General features: G+C 42.3%; 2 protein-coding genes across 2 annotated transcripts; one reads left to right on the plus strand and one right to left on the minus strand.

The window, feature by feature from the left end:
* The first annotated feature begins 2,526 nt into the window (after positions 1-2,526).
* Positions 2,527-7,979, plus strand: LOC139445649 (uncharacterized). The gene is made up of 4 exons (XM_071226837.1): positions 2,527-2,575; positions 2,912-3,044; positions 4,641-4,798; positions 7,867-7,979. Exons 1-4 carry the CDS (start codon positions 2,527-2,529, stop codon positions 7,977-7,979), a joined length of 453 nt encoding a protein of 150 aa, XP_071082938.1.
* A 7,975-nt stretch (positions 7,980-15,954) lies between these two features.
* LOC139446282 (toll-like receptor 6) lies at positions 15,955-20,312 on the minus strand. The gene is made up of 2 exons (XM_071227635.1): positions 20,224-20,312; positions 15,955-18,116 (listed from the first exon to the last, which is right to left on the minus strand). Exon 2 carries the CDS (start codon positions 18,106-18,108, stop codon positions 15,955-15,957), a length of 2,154 nt encoding a protein of 717 aa, XP_071083736.1. The 5' UTR covers positions 18,109-18,116; positions 20,224-20,312.
* Positions 20,313-23,505: the final 3,193 nt, after the last annotated feature.

Consider the following 23,505-nt stretch of genomic DNA (forward strand, 5'->3'; position numbering starts at 1 on the left):
CTAATATGCTATTTTTCTACTTTAATTATTCGAGTAAATATCCGATATTTAGATTCTAAACACTCAGTAAATATTTATATAACGCCGTAAATTGTGATTTGGCGAGATTTACAATGTACCTAACTTTCAGTCACTTTCAGTAATTTTGAATTGCCTAAAATGACAGTAAATGATAAACAGAAGGGGGAATTCAAAACTGTGAAGATTCTGCGTGATGTATTTTGAATTTTATTCGATTTCGAAGTGAGAAGGGACATATGTGTCGCTGTGGCATCCAGGGGGTTTACACTCTGAAAAACGTTGCCATAACAACAGATAATGTAACTGATAATAAAAACAAACAAACTCGCAGACGAAGACGAGTTTGTTTATTTTTATTATTAATTACACGGTCTTGCTGTTCAATACAGACGTAGGTGAACATTCGACTGAAGCACGAGCTACTTATGAATGACTTACACTCAGGAAAGTAGTCCGTCATCATCTGACCCCAGGTCATCACCATGGAGTAGCCAATCACGGGCCTGGAATTTGATCTCACACATATGTTTGATACCAGTTATCTCAAATGGGTTTCTCACCCACAGGTGTGTAAGAATAGGTTTTAATACCTTTGCTAAAGAAAACATGTAGACAACGATTGTCCGTACATTATGAGAAATATTCGTGAATTTGCCATTAAACGCGCTGTTGGATGATAGCACCTGATGAAATGAACAGCGGGTATAACACACAAGTAGTTGAATCCAAAAACATCACAGCTCATAAAAGCACACGAGAAAATCTGGCCAAGGTTATCTGAAGAACAGAGCGAGAGAGGGGCTTTAATGGCGCTGTTGGGTGTAAATCACATGACCACGTGTAGCCACCCCATGTTGGACCGGGATCGGCGTTCTTTAATTAATCAGCGTTGTCGGGACTAAGACGCCGATGGATTTCGGGCCCAGAGAACCTAAATGAAAGCCCAGCTTGACAGGCGTGGATGTAATTCTGCAGCAAACTGTCCTTCCGTTTCTCAGAAGACGGCTACAAGGGATGCTGTCCCAACATGGAGATGTGACGTCATAAGAAGGCTTACGTCATCGATATGGCGACGTGTCCAGGCCTGTCTGGACAAGGAGGAGGTCACGCAAAATAGTGATACCATATTCGAGATGCTTTGGAAGCGCTCAGAAATTTTGTCAACAGGCATCCATCAATGTTTGTTGTGGGAAAAGTGACAGCTATGACCGCAGATGTGTTTGCTTTCTTTCTGTTTATTCGTCCCAAGTGACATGAAATTGTCTTTGGGCTTATTGTACCATAAATGATTGAACTTGTGTACTGCTGTGTATTGAGTGAGAGACGGGTGCTACCGGTAGGTAGGATAGGGTATGCTTACCCTTTTCGTGAATCTGTTGGAATCTGTTTCGTCAGATAATCGAGACTAGTTATTCCCTGGCGTTGGCGGTTTACATTCCGAATACATTTCAAATTAAATGTGTATATTTTCTCGCTTCCTTTTTAAAAGAATCGGTCGCTCAGTATGATATTTCGAACTGCCAATGATGTGATAATCACGTGGCGCCACATCAGACAATATGACTCCATGCCGTCAATTCAGATCAACCAGTTAAATTGTATGAATATTAACAATACTGCGACTGGCCCAAATAACTGACAGGTTCTCGAACGAGGTGAGGTGAGGTAAAATTGGGTTTAATGTCGCGTCCAAGATTATTGCACTATATAGCGACGTGCATGCACGTTAGTGTGTGTGTGTGTGTGTGTGTGTGTGTGTCTGCCTGTACTAGTCCGGACTGATGCCGATTTATAGTGCTAGCACACTGAGATACCATGACGCAGCTTAACATGAATACCCTACTCAGACACAGTGTACTGACTCCGAGCCGACCAGTCCTTGTTTTAGCCCCTTAATGCCAAGCGCCAGACAGGGTAACAACAACTACCAACTTTTAACGTCTTTTGGTATGTCGCGGCTGGGGATCGAACCCCGGACCTTTCGCTCTCTGGGCGGACGCTCTACCACTAGAACACGGAGGCGGTCAGGTTCTCGAACGAGTTGTGATACATTGTCACGCGGCAGTGTACATGCACATCGTTTTCAGTTCGCTTACGGCTATGTACAGTGTCTTTGGCGAAATCCGTCGGCGTTTGCCTAATAAGTCGATTCTTAAGTATCGGTCTGCCACTCAACTTACAAGGAGTGTGGTATGTCTCTTGAGCAATTCTAACTTGGACTTTAATCCTTTGTACAATGATAATAGATATGTATCGTGTAACCGTGTACAAATAATTAATTATTATAGATTAAAAAGTCGATTGTTAATAACCTATCTACAACGTGTGCGTGCGCAGTGATATGGTATCCATGACACTATGTACACAAATCTATCTTCCTGGTAATCCCCCATTAGTTCCTCTATACTGCATTGCAGGTAGGTGTTGTTAACAAATAAATAGAAACGACTCACCTTTGCCGTGGTTAAACGTCAGAGACTCGACAGTAGGCTGGTTGGTAGTGCCATGGAGAGAATGTTCAACTTACTGATTCTATCATGTCTTTGGTTGCAAGGTGGGCATACATAATTACAAATCGTACTAAACTTGAAATCAGAAGTAACAGTATTTTATTGTAAACATTATTCAAACATGCGATAATGCCTATAACTGTCTAGTGATGTATTATTGTGTGGAATCGGGAACACTCGTTTTGGGCACAACTATCGCTTCATAAACCAGTTCCAATAATAATGCATTCAAGTCATTTTGAAAGTTGTCTTGATTCACTCCGCTCATCACAGCGCCAGTTCAGGGTAGTCACGTTCTTAACTTCTTGCTTTCAGTTTGTTTGTTTGTTTGTTGTTTAACGTTTTCTACCCCGGATCTTTCCGGGCCTTCTTGCTTTCAGCGTGTGAAGGTCTCCAGTCGTGTAAACAGTACGTCTCCGGCAGTAGCTCTTACAACACCTACTACTGCGAATATTACTGCTGCGGCTCATTGTATAGTAACGACTGCTGCCACGACGACACAGGTAGTTCAAGGTAAGTCACATGAATGCACACACAATTTAGCCACGAGGCCACAGAATATCAATATCCAAGTGAAACGCTTCCAATATAGCATCTTTTTGTGTGGAGCCAAGTTGTGCTGTGTTTATATCACCTCTTTGTGTGTGGTGCCTAGTTGTGCTGTCATTAAATAGCCTCTTTGTGTGTGGCTTGTAGTTGTGCTGCCATTATATCACCCCTTTTTGTGTTTAAATCACCTATTTTTGTGAGGTGCCTAGTTGTGCTGTCATTACATCACCTCTTTTTGTGTGGTGCCTAGTTGTGCTGTCATCATATCACCTGTTTTTGTGTGGCTTCTAGTTGTGCGGTCATTATCTCCCCTCTTTTTGTGTTTAAATCACCTATTTTTGTGAGGTGCCTAGTTGTGCTGTCATTACATCACCTCTTTTTGTGTGGTGCCTAGTTGTGCTGTCATCATATCACCTGTTTTTGTGTGGCTTCTAGTTGTGCTGTCATTATATCACCCCTTTTTGTGTGTAAATCACCTATTTTTGGGTGGTGCCTAGTTGTGCTGTCATTATATCACCTCTTTTGCGTGGTGCCTAGTCGTGCTGTCATTACATCACCTCTTTCTGTGTTTAAATCACCTCTTTTTGTGTGGTGCCTAGTTGTGCTGTCATTATATCACCTCTTTTGCGTGGTGCCTAGTCGTGCTGTCATTACATCACCTCTTTCTGTGTTTAAATCACCTCTTTTTGTGTGGTGCCTAGTTCTGCTGTCTTTATATCCCCTCTTTCTGTGTTTAAATCGCCTATTTTGGGGTGGCTTCTAGTTATGCTGTCATTATATCACCTCTCTTTGTGTTTAAATCACCTATTTTTGGGTGGTGCCTAGTTGTGCTGTCATTACATCACCTCTTTTTGTGTGGTGCCTAGTTGTGCTGTCATCATATCACCTCTCTTTGTGTTTAAATCACCTATTTTTGTGTGGCGCCTAGTTGTGCTGTCATTACATCACCTCTTTTTGTGTGGTGCCTAGTTGTGCTGTCATCATATCACCTCTTTTTGTGTGGCGCCTAGTTGTTTCGTCATTACATCACCTCTTTTTGTGTGGCGCCTAGTTGTGCTGTCATCATATCACCTCTTTTAGTGTGGCGCCTAGTTGTGCTGTCATCATATCACCTCTTTTTGTGTGGCGCCTAGTTGTGCTGTCATCATATCACCTCTTTTAGTGTGGCGCCTAGTTGTGCTGTCATCATATCACCTCTTTTTTGTGTAGTGCCTAGTTGTGCTGTCATTATATTACGTATTTCAGTGTGGCGCCTAGTTGTTTCGTCATTATATCACCTCTTTGTATGTGACGCCTTGTTGTGTTTTCATCATTTCACCCCCTTTTGTGTGGCGCTTAGTTGTGCTGTCATTACATTAAATATTTCTGCGTTGATTATGTTAATAAGGTGGTTAAATTATACATATCACTGAACACAAGTTGCAATACTATTTTCGCAAATTTTCAGGGATCCATTGTAAAGTTTTCACCACTGTTTCGCCCTTTACACCCAATGGAATTTATTTCGAGACAGATTATTCTCTGGCGTTGACTTTTAATATTTAATATATTCCCTTTTAGCTCCTCGTCTCTCCGCAATGCCGTCAATACTGGAAGGATTGTCCTGTATTCAATCGGTGGCATCGTACCATTTTCTCTCTTAATTTGTTCCTGCATAGTAGTCTGCGTCAAGAAAAAAACCAGGGTACAGCCAATGACTCTGAATACCGTCACAACAGGTATGTCTCTTCGTTATATCCTATATCAATAACGTATGTAGGCAATTACTTCAGGCATGTGGAATGCTGCCACTCTGTATGCATTTGTATATGAGCTCCACCTATCGAGGGTAGTCGTCAATAAAGCCCTGCTTAATTAAATTTTATATTTTCGAGGATTCCGACAGCACACTGGGTCACATACCAGACCCTGTGCATCAACTACCAGTGTGTCACTGGTATAGCACTATTACCTCTGTGGCTTGATTGTTTCATAAAAAAAACCCATCTTAATCTCCAAATTAATCTCCTGACTGTCCCTGTAGTACAGCAGTTGCGTGGTACCTGCTACCATTTGAATTCATAACCTGTCCAGGCTATTCTTTGTTCAAAGTAATTCTCGAAAGACTTTCAAGAAATTTTCCAGCGTGCGCTTGGAGCATGTCACAGTGCATGGATATGGTATTAACCCAGGGCCAAGAAGTTTAGATAAAACTGATGTTATTCGTTTTAAGAAGAAACTTTTACAGGAGCTTCGTTATATAAAGAACTGCGATAAGACATGAAGGACACTAACTCTGAAACCCAGTACTACCGGGACACAATACTGACACCATTGCTGTCCCGTTTGAAGGGCATTTGGGTCGACATTATGTCTTTAAGGGCGACGTGCGCACCGAGTCACGAATCATCCGTGCTCACCTCCAGCAGCACAACATCCAGAGAATGCCAGCACCAAACCCTGCGTTCCCCCATTTAACACGTTTGGGACATGATAGGCAGACATGTGCCTCGACGTCATCGGCCGCCGACCACGTTGGCTGAACTTGGACAGGCGCTGCAAGAGCGATGGGACAAACTCCATCAGATTTCCATTGGGGGTACTCATAAACATGCATCATAGGGTGAATATGAGTGTATACAAAATCATGGCAGTATTACGCACTACTGATCCAAAAGAGTTTGAAATTTGCAACCTTAACCGTATCGTCCTCCTTGATTGCTGGCGGGCATAACATACGCTGTCATATTTCACTACTGGTTGTAGTGTGTTCCCAATTCGTTCATCACTATCATACCACTATACATGAGCATTAATTACCTGAATCAAAGGACAATTCTGAAACTTTCTGTTCGACATGGCAAGACATAGTCTTTCGGAAAATACAAGATTATTGGCATGCATGACGCGGGGATGTCGTGTCGCAATATCGGTGCGAACCACATAGTTATTTAGATACATAACTATTTTATTCGGTATTTAAGGCCAAATGGCCCATTGTACTGTTGACATTTTCAGTTTCGTGTGTTTAGTCAGGTAAAAAACATGATATATAAAAACTATATGACAAGGTTTCAACATTATGGCTAATGAACGTATAACAGTAGTGTTGTTGGATTTTATAAGACTGATCATTAACATTTTGTGTTTATGCCTATTGTTAAACATCGGAATATACTTTTCTCTAAGATGTTCATACTTATCCCATACCAATAAAACATGAAATTCATCCTCAATTTCTCCTAACTGGCAGTTTTTACAGATGCCCATTTCAACGTCCCTTTTGTCACATCTACGTCTAAAATGTACACTGAAACTGTGATATGACACTGAATTTACATAATGTCATTACACGCGATTTATCTTCTAACGTACTTATATACCTCTCTGGTTCTATAGCAGGCTTGATATCTTTGTAATGGCTAAGGAAACGTAAAGAAGATATACTATCATGCCAGTTTTGACGATACATACTCTGTGAACTTTGTTTAAAAGAGTATAAGAACAAATTTGTATTTGTATCCCCTACATCTTGGGATATCCACACAAAGGTATAGCCACATGAAAATGATATATATCTGACATTGGACACCCAATTCGTTTTACCTTTGTCACCAAGGGCTTTCAGTAGTTTATAACGTTGGCAAGGATATCTTTGCGGCTCCATCCTCAGTAATTTTAACCAATATTTTGTCATTCGAAGTTGACTTAATACATGAGTGGGATTACGTCCTGTTTCACCTAAAATAACTTTGTTGCAAGCATATTTTCCAGCCATAAAAAAGGGCTTAGAGTAGAAATCATGTCTTTTTTCAAAGGTTATTTGACGACTTGTGAGGAAGCACTAGGAAGTAAAGGGTCGTATAAGACCTGGAATACCAAGGAAGACGAAGAACCGTGATGGCCGAGTCCTAATTGGTCTGACAAGATGCAATACGATGGCCGACGTAAGATGGGTAAAGTGGCTATGATTGCCCGCCAATACCCCACACAACCGTCAACTTACAGGGTGGACAATACAGACAATGTGTTTTATTGACGAAAATTGGACTTTACGGAAAATGAGAGCAGTGCTCGTTTTCGGAGCAGAACTCCAAACCGTTGAAAATTTATTTCTGAAACCTGCAATACAGATCTGGCTGGTGCCTTTGATGATTTGGGATATTAAAAAATACTGAACAGCATTATTTATTTCTTCGCTGAACTGAAGGAATCCAATGGCAATGAAACCGGACATGGGGTATACGTAGCCAAACTCTACTTCCGAATTGTACCAGATCGGGGTTGAGGGGGATATGTCATCACCTGATCAACTCAACACTTTTGCAATTCTACGAGCATTGGTGACAATGAAGAAACAACTGAAATATTCGTAGGTAGGTATTCCAGTGTTTTGCGGGCGGCTATGTGATGTAGTCTTGTTTCGTAGACGTACTGCATGTTATGAAAATAATGTTTTGTCCGGAAAACACTGTGTGGCTCATCTTTTTAAGAGAAAACACATTGACTTGAAGCTCAGACTGAATATATATTCTGTCTCAAACACGAACCCCAGCCTTAAACCCCAGGGTATTAAATGGTCGGTCCCCTTCACCTGGGTGCTTTTTCCAAACGCAAAGCGTGGACAAGGTACATCAGGCACTTTAAAAGTAGAATAGAGCTGTTCCATATCTAGGAAAGCATGTGTAGATGACTCTTGCTTAAGTGCCGAGGATACAAGGTCACCACCGAAGCCACATATCCTCCTTCATCATTGGCCAAAACATACTGGGTAGCTCTCATCTACGTCCTCCGCTTTCTGTTGTAGGCAAGCTGCCATCCATTCCGCCATACCAAGGGACTACCGTGCCACCATCCACCCCGACACCACCCGCAAGTACATCCGCACAGTCCACCCTGCCAGGGACAGTTCATGCTTAGATGAGACTTGTCCCCAGGCCATCCGCACTGCTTCTTCGACGCTGGGGACAGATTTGTCGCGCCATGCCCAGGGACTACCGTGACAACATCAACCCTGACACCACCCGCAGGTACACCCGCACAGTGCACACTGCCTAGATGACTTGTCTCCAGACAATCTGTACTGCTTCTTCAGCGCTGGGGCCAGATTTGATCAGCGATCCTGTTGTATTGTGACTGTGTCCTTTGTGGAGTTGTGTGTTTTAGTTGTGTTATTCAACACATGATCCCATGACATGATAAAACATTCTCACACGGCCCATTTTATATAAAACTCATTTACAGGAACCTGAAAATATTATGAGATTCATAGGTGTAACATATTGATTTGAATTTGTTCCTTCATACATAACCAATACAATGCAATGGCTATGGGTTAAGTGGCTATAATGGCGGGCCCTTATCACACACAACCCGGCAACTTCAATACCGGGTGGACAATACAGACAGGAGACAAATTCGGATTGTGAACTACTCTGCAGTATTTACATTTATTGTATACTTGAGTGTGAGCTTTCTGATGTTTTAGAAAAGGTATTTTTTCATTGGAGTAAACAAAACACTTGACATTTCAATGAAAAGAAAGCATAACACTTTGACGGAACTATTGTCATACAAGAGTTACCTCCCCTTAAATTGTCTCCCTTTATCGGAAGTGTCTCGCCCGTACACAAACTGTTGACTTCCTTTTTAGGTACGTTCCACAATGATTGGGCAAAATAATGACAAATGACCATTAATAAAGTTAATATCGATTTGTTATTCTCGTGAAAATGTTTCGTTATAAACTGTTAATGTCTCAATTATCTCAATCAGAAAGCGCAAGTTTTGTAATTTGACCACTTGGTATTCTTTCACTTCCAACAGCGGTTTCGTAGATTTGAAGAATATATTTTGTTGAATTTGATTTTGTATAAAATAATAATATCCAAAATGTATGATAAAGAAATGTACTTTCCACTAATATTTTTTGTTACATTTTTAAACTATTGTTTGTAAGTCGCAATTTCAAAGGGTGGTGCAACGTTCTTGCATGTTAGGTAGGGAGAATTAACATTTCAAGGTTTTACACTTGTTATGAAATAATTTGATTTAACACACACACACACACTCTCTCTCTCTCTCTCTCTCTCTCTCTCTCTCTCTATCTCTCTCTCTCTCTCACACACACACACACACACATTCTCTCTCTCTCTCTCTCTCTCTCTCACACACACACACACACACACACACACACACACACAGAGAGGGTATATATGTATACTCTATTATCTAAGGCACGGGAGAAGCTACACAACTGAAATAAAAACATGTATCTTGGTATTGTTACGTGTCGATTCCTAATTTGAAACAATATGTTAACCCAGAAATATGTGGCATACAATCAACAAATGTATTACAAGATTAACTAGGTTTACAAATAAATACAAATTACTGCAAAGCAATTACAAAGGCACTGCACAATTGAGTGATAAGTATGAAATACTAAAATTCGGTGGTGATAGCAAAAGTCAATGATAATAATATATTCACCCATTCAAGCTGCCGAGAAAGGCCGAGGCAGGGGACCCAGAGTGATTCACACGAAAGCTGGTCTCGATGTAATGAAATATGTGAGAGATACGAGAGGCACGTTCTTGTCAACTCTTATAGGTTGTCTACGCAGTGCCATCACAACATCGAATTTTCTTCACGTTGCTACATTCATGACAACTGATAATTGTCCAAATTCAATGCAATGAGCTTCTACCGAATCGCAACAGAAACAATGTCATACAGTTCCCTTCATTGTTTAACAAAAATAATACACCGACATATAACTGTATAACGTGTTTGATTAGCCAGCATATGTGATTATGCAGCTCATTTGTATTCCATGCAACAGTAATAACCAGTGTTTAACTCGAGACTGATGTCCCCATAGTCTCTTGACAAACCAACACCATGACGGCCTGCCACATGAATAACATCGGCCCCTTGTAAATAGATTAGCCGAGGTATCAGATTAAGGGCGAATTCATTTGCGCAAGAGCAGTCATTTGAACTTGCATTGTTGAAGAAAGGCATTATGTAAGGCTTGACATCGTACAGTTCGACGACAACCGAGATAATAACAGTAACTCATGGCAATGCTGAGTTACCCCCCTTCTTCCTGACCTCCCCAAGGTCCTCCCCAGCGTGTGACACTTTCCTCACATGCTATCGATGTGAGGAGCTTGTGGCCTCCCACAATGACAATGTCTCTTTATAGGCGCATAGAAAAGTACATGGGGCATCTTTCAGTTTCTAAACAATTGTTTATTGGGGTTTCCTCCATGAACTTGTAAGGAAATGAATACTTTAGGTGCTTGAGTAACTATTGCAAAAAGGAAACGTTTGATGCATTGTTTCAACAAGGCGGCAAACTCTTTGTTTCTCAGATTAAATTTACCATTAAGTGATTTCCCCAAATATGTAACCAGCACTGGCATGTTTATAACAATGTGAAAGTTTTTGTTTCCTGTTTCACACCTTATGAAGTTGATTAAAAATATACAAATGCATGCACTTTGTATTCAGTTTTCCGTCAGTCCCTTCGCCCTCTAAAAAAAAAAATGTCTCCCTCTCATAACTGCGGTTAACTTTCTAACAAATATCATGTATTTCGGGGTTTGATATAACTTAAACTGATCTAACGAAATGTTCGAGAATGTTAAGAACTACCAGTGAGTGCGTGGGTTTAACGCCTCTTTGAACAATATTCCAGTTATATCAAGGCATGTCAGCTTAATGTGGGAGGAAAGCTCGATGTCATTCAGGTCTCAGACGTTTACCACTTCGGTGAAACCCACGAGCACGGGTATGGTGCTTACAAACCTTGAAACATAATCGGGACGAACCGGGATTCGAACCCACAATCATAGGTTTCTGGCGTGCCCAAGGGACACAACTCTACACAGCGAATTGCGGCGCCTTAAGTACTGGGCCACCCATGCCTCCTTATGAACTACTGGACCAAGTGAAGGGATCAGCGTAGGCGGTATGTCTTGTATCAGTTGCAGTAGCAAATCCTAAACCTACCACACTAGTATAGTCCCACAGAACAGATATCTGTAGCCAACCGCCATACGTTGCGTCCAATCCAACATGGGGTTGTAGGGTTGAATTTCACATGAATACCACACTCAGACTCACTATACTATGAGCCACCTAGTCCCTATTTTATGCCATTAATGCCGAGCGGCAGGCAGGGTAACAACAAGTACCATTTGTTATTTCCTTTTGGGATGACGCGTCGGGGATCGAACCCCGACCTTCCGCTCACCGGACAGACGATCTAGACCACTTGGTGTTGAATGATGTCACTTCCTGTTGTGGAAAAAGACATGATGTCATTTTCAGTGACACACTAAAATAGAGATTCCCATGTCTCTAGGTACATTTGTAAGAAAGTTGTCTGCACTTCTGGTTCAATGACCCTGATTATTGATTTCAGCCAATCACATGCTCTTTTCCTCCGTCGAGATCCCGGGTTAGAACTGGTCCTCGACACCTATTATGGTGGTCGTAAGAGGAAAAAAAGTGACTCGGGAGGACGGGATCTGTCACTCGGGACGCAAGTAAGGCTGCCAAATGCAGAAGCCTAGCAAGCTAGTCACTACGAGTACATAAGATAGGATGAAAATGGAATTTCATGTCAATCTTCATCTTCTAATTTACCCAGAGAATCGCGGTGATGCACTTGCATATTCCTTGTCACACTTCAACAAGTCGCAAGCTCTCGACCAATGAAGTCGCGTAGATCTGTGTCGATCTGAGATTGACGTCACATTGTGATGACATCATTGATGACCAGAGAGGAAACCGAACATTTTACCAGCATGACGAGAAAGTGTTGATGGGACCTAACTGAATCTCGCGAGACAACACAAAAAAAACTAAATTCGTTACCATGTTTATTTTTACTAAAGGCGTTGTTCAAATGGACGATCCCGACTTTATCAAAAGCATGTGTTTATGAATCACAATCAAATAGGTGTGTTTGTGTTCATTTTTTTTTTTTATCTCAATCACTAATTTGTCTGGAATGCACTGGAATACTTAGAGGCTGTTGTCATAAAAATGGAATAATGCTGCGCGAGACCTAAAGCAAACGAAACCTTTATCGTAAACTAAACATATTTACTTACATGTAAGTAGTTACAGGTAAAAAACTTCGGAAAGTAGAAGAAACAAGGATAATAAACATATAAATCATGTAACATAATATTCAAACATTCGATCATAATGAAATGCATAAGGATTCATAACATAAATGCAAATATCAAGCTAGTGAGCGCGTTATTTCGTTTGTTCATTGAATTTGTTCATTAATCCGGCCGTCATATCTCCAAAATACTGCCAGACTGTAACAAAACCAAAACCATACCCCACTTCCAAAAATGCAGATCTGGGTCCACTTGCATAAAGCGATCTTAGCGCTAAGATGCTCGTAACTCCCATACTTTAACATAGGCTTACGATAATCTAAGCGCTAAGATCGCTTTGTGCAAGTGGGCCCTGGTATCGAAAGCATGCCATATTCTCTTTCGAAACCAGGGCCCACATGCACAAAGCGATCTTAGCGCTAAGATGCTCGTAACTCCCATACTTTAACATAGGCTTACGATAATCTAAGAGCTAAGATCGCTTTGTGCAAGTGGGCCCTGGTATCGACAGCATGCCATATTCCCTTTCGAAACATTGCTGAAGTAGTCGTAAAGCACACCAACCCAAAGTTTTATCTAAACTTCTGGGCCCCGTTCCACGAATCGATCTTAGTGTTAAGTTGGTCGTAACTCCCATACTTTATCATAGGCTTACGACAAACGTAGCACTAAGATCGCTCTGTGGAACGGGACCCTGAAAGATATTTACGTGGGTGGTTTTCTTCAGGAAAATGACTTCACAGCTGAGAAGGGTCACGGACATTAAACATACCATAAGTGCACATATCAAACCAGTGAGTGAGTTACAACTTAACAACGGACTACATTTGCCACATGGCGTCGAAAACAAATTATACATGTATCAAAAACATGAGCAGTCAAAATGTAAGGTAAATATCTCATATAAAATATGCATCTAGACAGATGAAAAGACAACATATTCGCACACGTGAGGACATTTTGAGTGATGAGACAGGAAAATAGTTTCGAGGCTTATTTTTTACAGCAAGTAAGTCATAATCATTCAGGAATGTAGGTAAGTCTGTGTGATGAGAACTAATCAACGACTCAACTGATTGATTATGGACATAGAAATGACAAATTTGGGTAATGTATTGAAAACAACTGAAAAATACTTTCCTCGTATTTTGACATAGCAATAACACAATCCCTTTAGCTATGTTGTCTTCTTTTAGAACAACTACTAATTGAATTTAGTATTGTGGAATTAAATGTTGAGCACGTTACTCAGACATTCCCGCCACTTACATGATGGAAGAGAAAACAATTTGTATTTTGTACACCAATATGGTTAACAGGCAGGATATGTTCTTATTGCGTTTAAACATTAACTGAATCCAACTATAAAAAAGGAATTTTTCCTACATATTCTTAGGTTTGGTCGTGCAGCCTAGTGGCGAAGGGGTTTACTTTTCACGTGAACGACCTGCAGGAGTAATGTGTGAAGCTGTCACAAAACCTGAAAACCTGACTAAACTCAATTTATTTAACTAAAAGCAATTCTTACTTATTACACACTTCCAAATGAGCATCCCTGATATCCAAACATTCTATATTATTTCACTTTTCCCCCTTCATACTATTCATACTTAAGTACTTCCCTTCATCCGAGCTGCTACTCTCTCCAATTCCCCCTTCATCCGAGCTGCTACTGTCCCCCATTTCTCCCTTCATCCGAGCTGCTACTCTCTCCAATTCCCCCTTCATCCGAGCTGCTACTGTCCCCCATTTCTCCCTTCATCCGAGCTGCTACTCTCTCCCATTTCCCCCTTCATCCGAGCTGCTATTATCTCCCATTTCTCCCTTCATCCGAGCTGCTACTCTCTCCCATTTCTCCCTTCATCCGAGCTGCTACTCTCTCCCATTTCTCCCTTCATCCGAGCTGCTACTCTCTCCCATTTCCCCCTTCATCCGAGCTGCTACTCTCTCCCATTTCCCCCTTCATCCGAGCTGCTACTGTCTCCCATTTCCCCCTTCATCAGAGCTGCTACTCTCTCCCATTTCCCCCTTCATCCGAGCTGCTACTCTCTCCCATTTCTCCCTTCATCCGAGCTGCTACTGTCTCCCATTTCTCCCTTCATCCGAGCTGCTACTGTCTCCCATTTCTCCCTTCATCCGAGCTGCTACTCTCTCCCATTTCTCCCTTCATCCGAGCTGCTACTCTCTCCAGTTTCTCCCTTCACCCGAGCTGCTACTGTCTCCCATTTCTCCCTTCATCCGAGCTGCTACTCTCTCCCATTTCCCCCTTCATCCGAGCTGCTACTCTCTCCAGTTTCTCCCTTCACCCGAGCTGCTACTGTCTCCCATTTCTCCCTTTATCCGAGCTGCTACTCTCTCCCATTTCCCCCTTCATCCGAGCTGCTATTCTCTCCCATTTCTCCTTTCATCCGAGCTGCTACTGTCTCCCATTTCTCCCTTCATCCGAGCTGCTACTCTCTCCAATTTCCCCCTTCATCCGAGCTGCTACTCTCTCCCATTTCTCCCTTCATCCGAGCTGCTACTCTCTCCCATTTCCCCCTTCATCCGAGCTGCTACTCTCTCCAATTTCCCCTTCATCCAAGCTGCTACTGTCTCCCATTTCCACCTTCATCCTAGCTGCTACTATCTCCTAGTTTCCCCCTTCATTCAAGCTGCTACTATCTCCTAGTTTCCCCCTTCATCAGAGCTGCTACTCTCTCCCATTTCCCCCTTCATCCGAGCTGCTACTCTCTCCCATTTCTCCCTTCATCCGAGCTGCTACTCTCTCCCATCCCCCCCTTCATCCGAGCTGCTACTCTCTCCCATTTCTCCCTTCATCCGAGCTGCTACTCTCTCCCATTCCCCCCTTCATCCGAGCTGCTACTCTCTCCCATTTCTCCCTTCATCCGAGCTGCTACTCTCTCCCATCCCCCCCTTCATCCGAGCTGCTACTCTCTCCCATTTCTCCCTTCATCCGAGCTGCTACTGTCTCCCATTTCTCCCTTCATCCGAGCTGCTACTCTCTCCCATTTCTCCCTTCATCCGAGCTGCTATTCTCTCCCATTTCTCCCTTCATCCGAGCTGCTACTCTCTCCCATTTCCCCCTTCATCCGAGCTGCTACTCTCTCCAATTTCCCCCTTCATCCGAGCTGCTACTCTCTCCCATTTCTCCCTTCATCCGAGCTGCTACTCTCTCCCATTTCCCCCTTCACCCGAGCTGCTACTCTCTCCCATTTCCCCCTTCATCCGAGCTGCTACTCTCTCCAATTTCTCCCTTCATCCGAACTGCTACTCTCTCCAATTTCCCCTTCATCCAAGCTGCTACTCTCTCCCATTTCCACCTTCATCCTAGCTGCTACTATCTCCTAGTTTCCCCCTTCATTCAAGCTGCTACTATCTCCTAGTTTCCCCCTTCATCCTAGCTGCTACTATCTCCTAGTTTCCCCCTTCATCCGAGCTGCTATTCTCTCCCATTTCTCCCTTCATCCGAGCTGCTATTCTCTCCCATTCCCCCCTTCATCAAAGCTGCTACTCTCATCCATTTCCCCCTTCATCAGAGCTGCTATTCCCTCCCATTCCCCCCTTCATCAAAGCTGCTACTCTCATCTATTTCCCCCTTCATCCGAGCTGCTACTCTCTCCCATTCCCCCCTTCATCAAAGCTGCTACTCTCTCCCATTCCCCCTTCATCCAAGCTGCTCCTCTCTCCCAGTCCCCACCCCCCTTCATCCGAGCGGCTACTCTCTCCCATTCCCCCCATCATCAAAGCTGCTACTCTCTCCCAGTAACCCCCTTCACCCGAGCTGCTACTCTCTCCCAGAAGAGTACCCTTGCTTCTACATCTTCATCGTCTGCTGGCCACAGGATGTACGTCTGGGGATCCAGCAACAGCCGGATACTGCTTGACACAAACCTACTTGAGATCTCTTCTTTTAGTATCACAATCAGAGATTCTGGGCCGTTTACCAGTGATTTTCTATGGGCATAATTGATGGAAAACTGACACCATTCACTCTGGATCGAGTTTGGAGACAGGACAATGAGAACCTTCCTGCTATCCTCCACACTTTCCACAATGTTGTCAACGATCGCCCCTCCAACGTCAAAGTCTCTTTCATGTACACAGAGAGCAAGGCCATGTTTGTCCTCCAAGTTTGGAAGCACCTCCTTAATGATCCATGGCGTGTCGTCTGTAGAGTACACCACATAGCCATCGTAGGTGAGATGCTGTTCGTCGACTATTCGGTCATCATGACGTCGGAGCAAGTACATGTAGTACCGTATTTGCCAACGCCATCTGTACAACAGTGCACATATCACGAAGACAATGATGAGAGGAACGGTTCCCCCGAGAACAGCAACATAAACTGTTCTCTCAAACAAACAGGATTGTTCTGAGAACGAAATTTCTGATAACGATTTATGCAGGTAATATGCTGGAGAACTGCATTTGTAGAAATAGGGAAATTGTTGAAACTTTTTCTTGTCCTGATGTACCCATGAGAGAAACCAGCGAATGGAACAAGTGCAAGAAAAAGGGTTATTGGCCAGATTTACATTTCTGAGTCGCTTCCTAAGCTTTTCGGGAAAGGTATCCTCATCAAATTCTGGTATTTTGTTACCATCAACATACAAATGTGTGAGCTTCGTTAAGTTTCTGAATAGGTCTTTGGGCAGGAACGTCAATCGGTTGTTGAATAGTTTAAGATATACCAGATTGTGCAGCATCAGAGGAATAGCGTCAGGAACAGACACGAGTTTACAGCCACCCAAAGCTAGGCCTCCTAATCCACGAAGATCCTTGAACAGCTGCATGAAGAAACTTTCATTTACGCCATACATATCACTGAATGATAGGTCAAGGCTCTGCAAGCCTGTGCAGCCACTGAATGAGTCTGCGTCAACGTTATTGTCACTGTACGTAAACTGACTGCCATCCATTGTGAGTCGTTTGACGTTGCTGTTATTGAACGCATGATTCTTGATGTACATTTTGGATCCTTTAAGATTTTTTAGAAAGATGTTTTTGAGTCTGGGTAATTCTGAAAAGGTGTTAGTTTCAATTCCTTCTATGGGATTAGCATTGAGTCCTAAAATATTGATGTGTGGTAAACATTTGAACATGTATGGTCTTGTTTCAGTCAGAAGGTTGTGCTCAAGATACAGCTTCTGTAACTTGGGATAAAAACTTGAGTTAACGCCACAAAAGGATGGGACTTTTGTTATTATGTTGCCATCAAGTGCTAGTCTGCTCAAATATGGAGCGTGGGCCCACTTCAACGAACTAATCTTGTTCCCCCCTAATTCTATAACACGTATATTCCCGAGGATTGAAAACGCATCTTGGTTGTATTCCTCCAGATGGTTTTTCTCCAGGACAAGATACTTAAGGACGTTATTCTTCATCCCATGAAACATGTTCAGTGGCACATGCTTTAACTTCATACCTGATAACGTCAGGCTTTGGAGGGGAATATTATCAAGACCTCGAAAAGCCGTCGCCAGATCTATCGGGGTAAGAAGATCATTTCCTGTGAGATCCAGGTGTTTGAGCTCACGGAGTTCAGCTAAAGCATCATCAGAAATGTTCTGTATTTTGTTCCAAGCAAGAGACAGGAAATGCAGGTTTAAATGGGTGATGTTCGCGAACGTATCATTCGAGATCCAATGCAAGTTATTATCTGTGAAGTTCAGCTGGGTAATGTTGTCCCACAATGTAGGAATGTACGTCAAATGACCAAACTGACAGTTGGCCAGCGGCCCCGAACACATGCAGATGTTCAGATAGCAGAATGTCCAATCTTTCCCCTTTGTGGTTGAGTCGGATCTGCTAGGTAGGACACTGATGCCGTCGCTGGATGTCAATACACAGAAACAGGTCGTCGCACAGAACGACAAGAGCAGCGTTGTTGCGGTACACCCCATACTGGAATCTGTGGATGTGAATAAAAGCAGGATCAACAATTGATGTGACCACATGACATGACACGCGGTACTAAAACTTCCACGTTAGTCAGATATATACAGGTGGAGCAGCAGAGGCCTTAAGACTGGCGTAGCTTTTGAGATACCCGTGATGTTTAGACAGCCGATAGGCGACAACTTTATATTTGTTCGTGGATGCACGTCGATATCTGTTCGGTTGATCAGAGAGAGGCAATACTTCGGCCATGCTCTTTATTTTCTGATCCAAGGGAGATAACTCCTTCATACATAATCACCATGTTAAAGTGCAATATAAAACACTACAATACCCAAACCCGCATAACCACATGGTCTCATGTGGTTAGAATTGATGCTCCATCACTATGGTTAATTAAAAAAAATGACTGCGTATTAAGAAAATGCTACTTTTTTACCACTACCCCTTAGCAGGTTAGGTGTTTACGTGGGTGTTCCGACACGAAACTATCGGGATGTATTTGTCCCAACAGACTATTTAACATTGCTAATTGTTTTTTTCCCATCAAGAAGGGTTATACATGGATACGTCCCGTGATTACCACACGAGGAAATGTGGTTATGATGGTTGGGGACCACCCTCAATAGCTGACATATGCTGCTCCACTTCACAGAAAGTGAAACTGGAACAATATTCGTTCTAGACATGCCTGTTCAGCTATCCCACACATGTCAGACTCTGGTTGATGTTTCATGCTCATGTTAGTGGCACTGCAGCTGGTAAGAAGATTCCACGTAAACAATATTTATGTTTGTTTGTTTGTTTGTTGTTTAACGTCGCACTCACCAATATTACAGCTATATGACGGCGGTCTGTAAATAATCGAGTCTGGACCAGGCAGTCAAGTGATTGACATCATGAGCATCGATCCACGCAATTGGGATCAATGACATGCATCAACCAAGTCAGCGAGCCCACACTACTTTTACGATAAGCAAAGCTGCCTTTAACGGCAAGTATGGGCTGCTGAGGACCTTGAGGACGGGTCTAAACACTCTTCAAATGAAGACAGATTAGTTGATTCTAACACAGTGAACTGAACAAAGCCCACGGAAGCCTCATAGCCACGACCTAGTTAAGAACAAAGGCATCGTAAGCCCGTCGTTAAAAAACCCTTTGAAAGATCACAGTGTGGTTATGATTAAGACGTCCTTATTCGACGTAACCTCAACGGATGCGCACTGCTTAAAATACATCCCGGAAGAGTCAAGTGCGTAAAATTAATGTAATAAAGTATATAATGATAGGGATGACAAACCTGTTGAAGTTTCATGATAGTCTATTACACAGGTCTATGTGAAAGGAATCCCTTGGCATGTTTGTTGGGTATATAACATCATGTGATATGACAATTGCTGTGATGTCTTTGAGAAAAGGCGACAAATACTTGACTTGGCCTAGTTCGGTTTAGGTTCCCCCTTAGAACCCATCGTTTTTTAGGAAGTTCTTTTTCGATATATACTCATTCTGAAACGGCCGACATATTTAAGAGGCGAGGTCGGACATAACGTCGTGGCGCTAAGGGTCTGACGAAAAACGATTCATGTTTCAACAGCTTGTTCGCTCTTAGCGCCAAAGTGAGTGAATATGGTTTTACGCCGCTTTTAGCAATATTTCAGTAATACCCATGTCGGGAATCGAACCCGGTTCTTCGGCGTGACGAGCGAACGCTTTAATAACTAGGCTACCCGACCGCCTCCTTAGCAAAAGAAAGGTTGATATTGAATGGATATAACAAGGCATAATCTTCATCATAATATTTTGACTTGGGTTTAAGGGAAACAAATGCAAGTAAAATAAATGAATTAGAACTTTGCATTAATCTTACACGTATTGTCCGGTACTCAGGGATGTGTGAGTTCATTGTCGAACACTGCTTAAAATAGCTACGAATCACTTCTACAAAACGTTAAAACAGCTATGCATTAGCGACTAGTAAATGTCGGATAGAAACGAGAGCAGAAGAAACATATTATTTCGCAGTTAACATGAACCATGCATTATCCATGAATAGACAGTTGGTAGGTGTCGTTGTTTCGCCAGAGGTAGCTGTTTAGCAAACAAAGAAAAATACTGACCTTGTTATCAAATATCCGAAAACTATGTTGCCTTCTTAAACAAAAAGATGACGACCCGAGCAGTAAATCGTCATTTCTCGCATTGTACACTCCAAGTGGCCAGCAGGAAACCTTTGACCTCAGTCGGAAATAGTACAGGGTGTGAAGGTCGCAAAACGATGAATCAGCCTGCCGCTTCAAGTAAATATTGCAGCTATCAGAGTGTGACTATGAACGATTGACTGTAATGTGATGGAAATGTGTATATTCAAGAGCTTAAATTAGCAGACATATTAAACAACATATAGATGTACGCTCTCTAATACGTATATCTATATTATTAATATTGTAACATTACTGTTCTCTTATCCTGTATTAAGTATTTCCGATATAATGAGACACTTCCGATGAAAGCTACGACATATGCCGATGTTTCCAACATCGGCAATGTTCGGGTAACGTAATACCGAGGAAGTGTTATGCCCCTTATCGTAAACAAAAATGGCGACTTGCAAAACGGGGTATGTGTATACAATTTAATGAAACAGGTTAATTGAACGTTGAATGTTGATGAAACTTTAGAAATAAACCCAGGGAAGGATGTTGATAATAATAAAATATTGAGTTATATGATTTTCAACACTGTCCGTTAAACAGGGAATACCTTAATAAACAAAGTGTCATATCCTATTCCAACTATATGAGTGTATTTTTATTGCTTATGGCATCCACCAACATGTGGCCAACGCATCAACTTGCATACCCAGTATACGCGTGCACGTACGCACCGCCCCTACAGAATCCAGTTCCAATGGGACTTAACGAACCTAGGATGGGGGTAGGCGTCTTGGTTGATAGATTGCAAGCTTACCCCAACGGCGTGAATATTATTATTAATACTAATATTATAGGCTTGTCGGTCAAAACGTGATTCGTATATTTACGACAGGCGTATTATTGCTGAGTACGGTGTTAAACAACAAATACACTTATAATCACAGAAACCAGGAAATACATGCATATGAGTGAGTCAGTGAGTCAGTGAGATGGATTTGACGCTGCCTTGATCAATATTCCAGTTATATCACGGCGGGTCAACTTACTGTGGGAGGAAAGTCCGAAGTGATGCAGGTCTCAGATGTTTACCACTTTAGTGAAACCCACGAGCACGGGTATGGTGGTGACAAACCTAGAAATATAATCGGCTCGAACCTGGATTCAAACCCACAATCATAGGTTTCTTGCCTGCCCAAAGGGACGCAGGACTTTGATGTATACTTCTTTGGTGAAACCGATAGTCAGGTCGAATGTGGAATTTCAATCCACGTCCATACGTTACTGGCACAATAAAGGGAAGAATTGAGACACCCGAGATGACTGTTCCCCATGTGCCCCAGAAACAAGAAGGAAAGACCAATTCCAGCATGCTTCACAGAAACTAACCATGTCAGTATATGTGTGTTCCTGTTCATGTCCATGTTACAGCAAATTGTTTCTTTTTTTGGGAAGGTTTCCAGCATGCCCAAGGGATGCAACTCTGCACAGCAAATAGCGGTGTCTTTGAGTGAGTGAGTGAGTGAGTGAGTGAGTGAGTGAGTGAGAGAGTGAGTAGGGTTTAACGCTGCTTTTAACAGTATTCCAGCTATATCACGGCGTGTCAGCTTAATGTGGGAGGAAAGTCCGAAGTGATGCAGGTCTCAGATGTTTACCACTTTAGTGAAACCCACGAGCACGGGTATGGTGGTGACAAACCTGGATTCAAACCCACAATCATAGGTTTCTTGCCTGCCCAAAGGGACGCAACTCTTTGTAGTTATTGGACTCATGTAACATTATATAAATGGATGACTGGCTTACATATAATGGTGAACGCAGAAGAGATGTCTAGACGTCAAGGAACCAAACAAGTTCCGGCCCAAACAATATCAGGGTTGAGAGTAGTGCTGTTACATGTAAACATATGAAGCACGTACGCGTGGCTGCCAGTTACATGTAAAAATATCGGGGTCCCCCCAGGGGGGATACGTAGGTCCCCCATCAATCACAGTATATTAAGGCCTACCAATTTATAATCGTGGTATATTGATGAATTTTTCTTGACGGCTAAATTTGCCACCAATCGACAGCAGCTGAAGGAATGGTGTAAATCCTGCTAGAGTGTGCAGGTAGCAGAAATACAGAAGTACCGTTATCCCCCGTGCTCCCTAGTATGTTGGCTTCTGGTGATCTATAACCCGATTTCATAATGCATTGTTCTGTGTAGTAACATCTTTTTTATGGTTATATATTAGTTTTATATCTATATCTTTGATAGTCCAGTTCCTTTACTGTCCTTTGGGGACGGGTTTACTTATACGGGTTTAAGAGTCTCGGGGTATTTATTTTTGTTGTATATAGTAGTCACGATATGACTATAAATCTTAACTCACTCACACACTCACTCAAAACTATCGGGATCGTACCTTGCGTGCATCACAAATGGGTATATGTGCATCTTAAAAAATATGTTGTTTGTTGTTGTTTATAACGTCGCACTCGGCATTATTCCAGCTATGTCAGATACGGATCTATGATTTTAAAAAAGAGGATTTTCAGGATAATGAAAGGTTGATGGGTGCAGAATCCGGTAGATTACCAAAAGGTATGTATTCTTCCCCCTTGACTCTTTTTGGAACATAGGTACACCCCCTTTCGAATACTACCGAATATTGCAAATTGTCTCCTTACTGTATTTTTCACACACCATGAAGACGTGCTACACATGTTTACATTCTCAGCATGGCTGTACAGGCAGAACGTGAGGCGTTCGAGTGTACACCACATTCAATTGCTCGTCAAAAGTTGGTACATCTGAATCTTCTTATAACACAGTTCACGTGATGATTACCTCTCAACATTGAGTAAACACTTGTATTGTGTGTATTATTGTCATTTAGGTGAAGTTACCAGGGATACATGTCAATTTTGGCAGAGACAGTAATGTAATCTTTTCTTTAAAAAATAAAAAAAACACCATATGCAATAAGTGGTTACTCAGATTTCAGATACATAAAATAAAATGGGACATATGGCGTCAAGATTGATGTCACCATACTGTCTCTTACACCTGGGCGGTCGGGTAGCCTAGTGGTGAAAGCGTTCGCTCGTCACGCGGAAGACCCGGGTTCGATACATGACATTGGTACAATGCGTGAAGCCCATTTCTGGTGTCCCCCGCCTAAAGACGATGGGTTCTAAAGGGGAACCTTAAACGAACTAGGCGATCTAGGCCGAGTCAAGTATTTGTCCCCTTTCTCAAAAACA

Source organism: Haliotis cracherodii, unplaced genomic scaffold, assembly GCF_022045235.1.
Source record: "Haliotis cracherodii isolate W230 unplaced genomic scaffold, xgHalCrac1.p SCAF_6, whole genome shotgun sequence".
Taxonomy (NCBI): Eukaryota; Metazoa; Mollusca; class Gastropoda; order Lepetellida; family Haliotidae; genus Haliotis; species Haliotis cracherodii.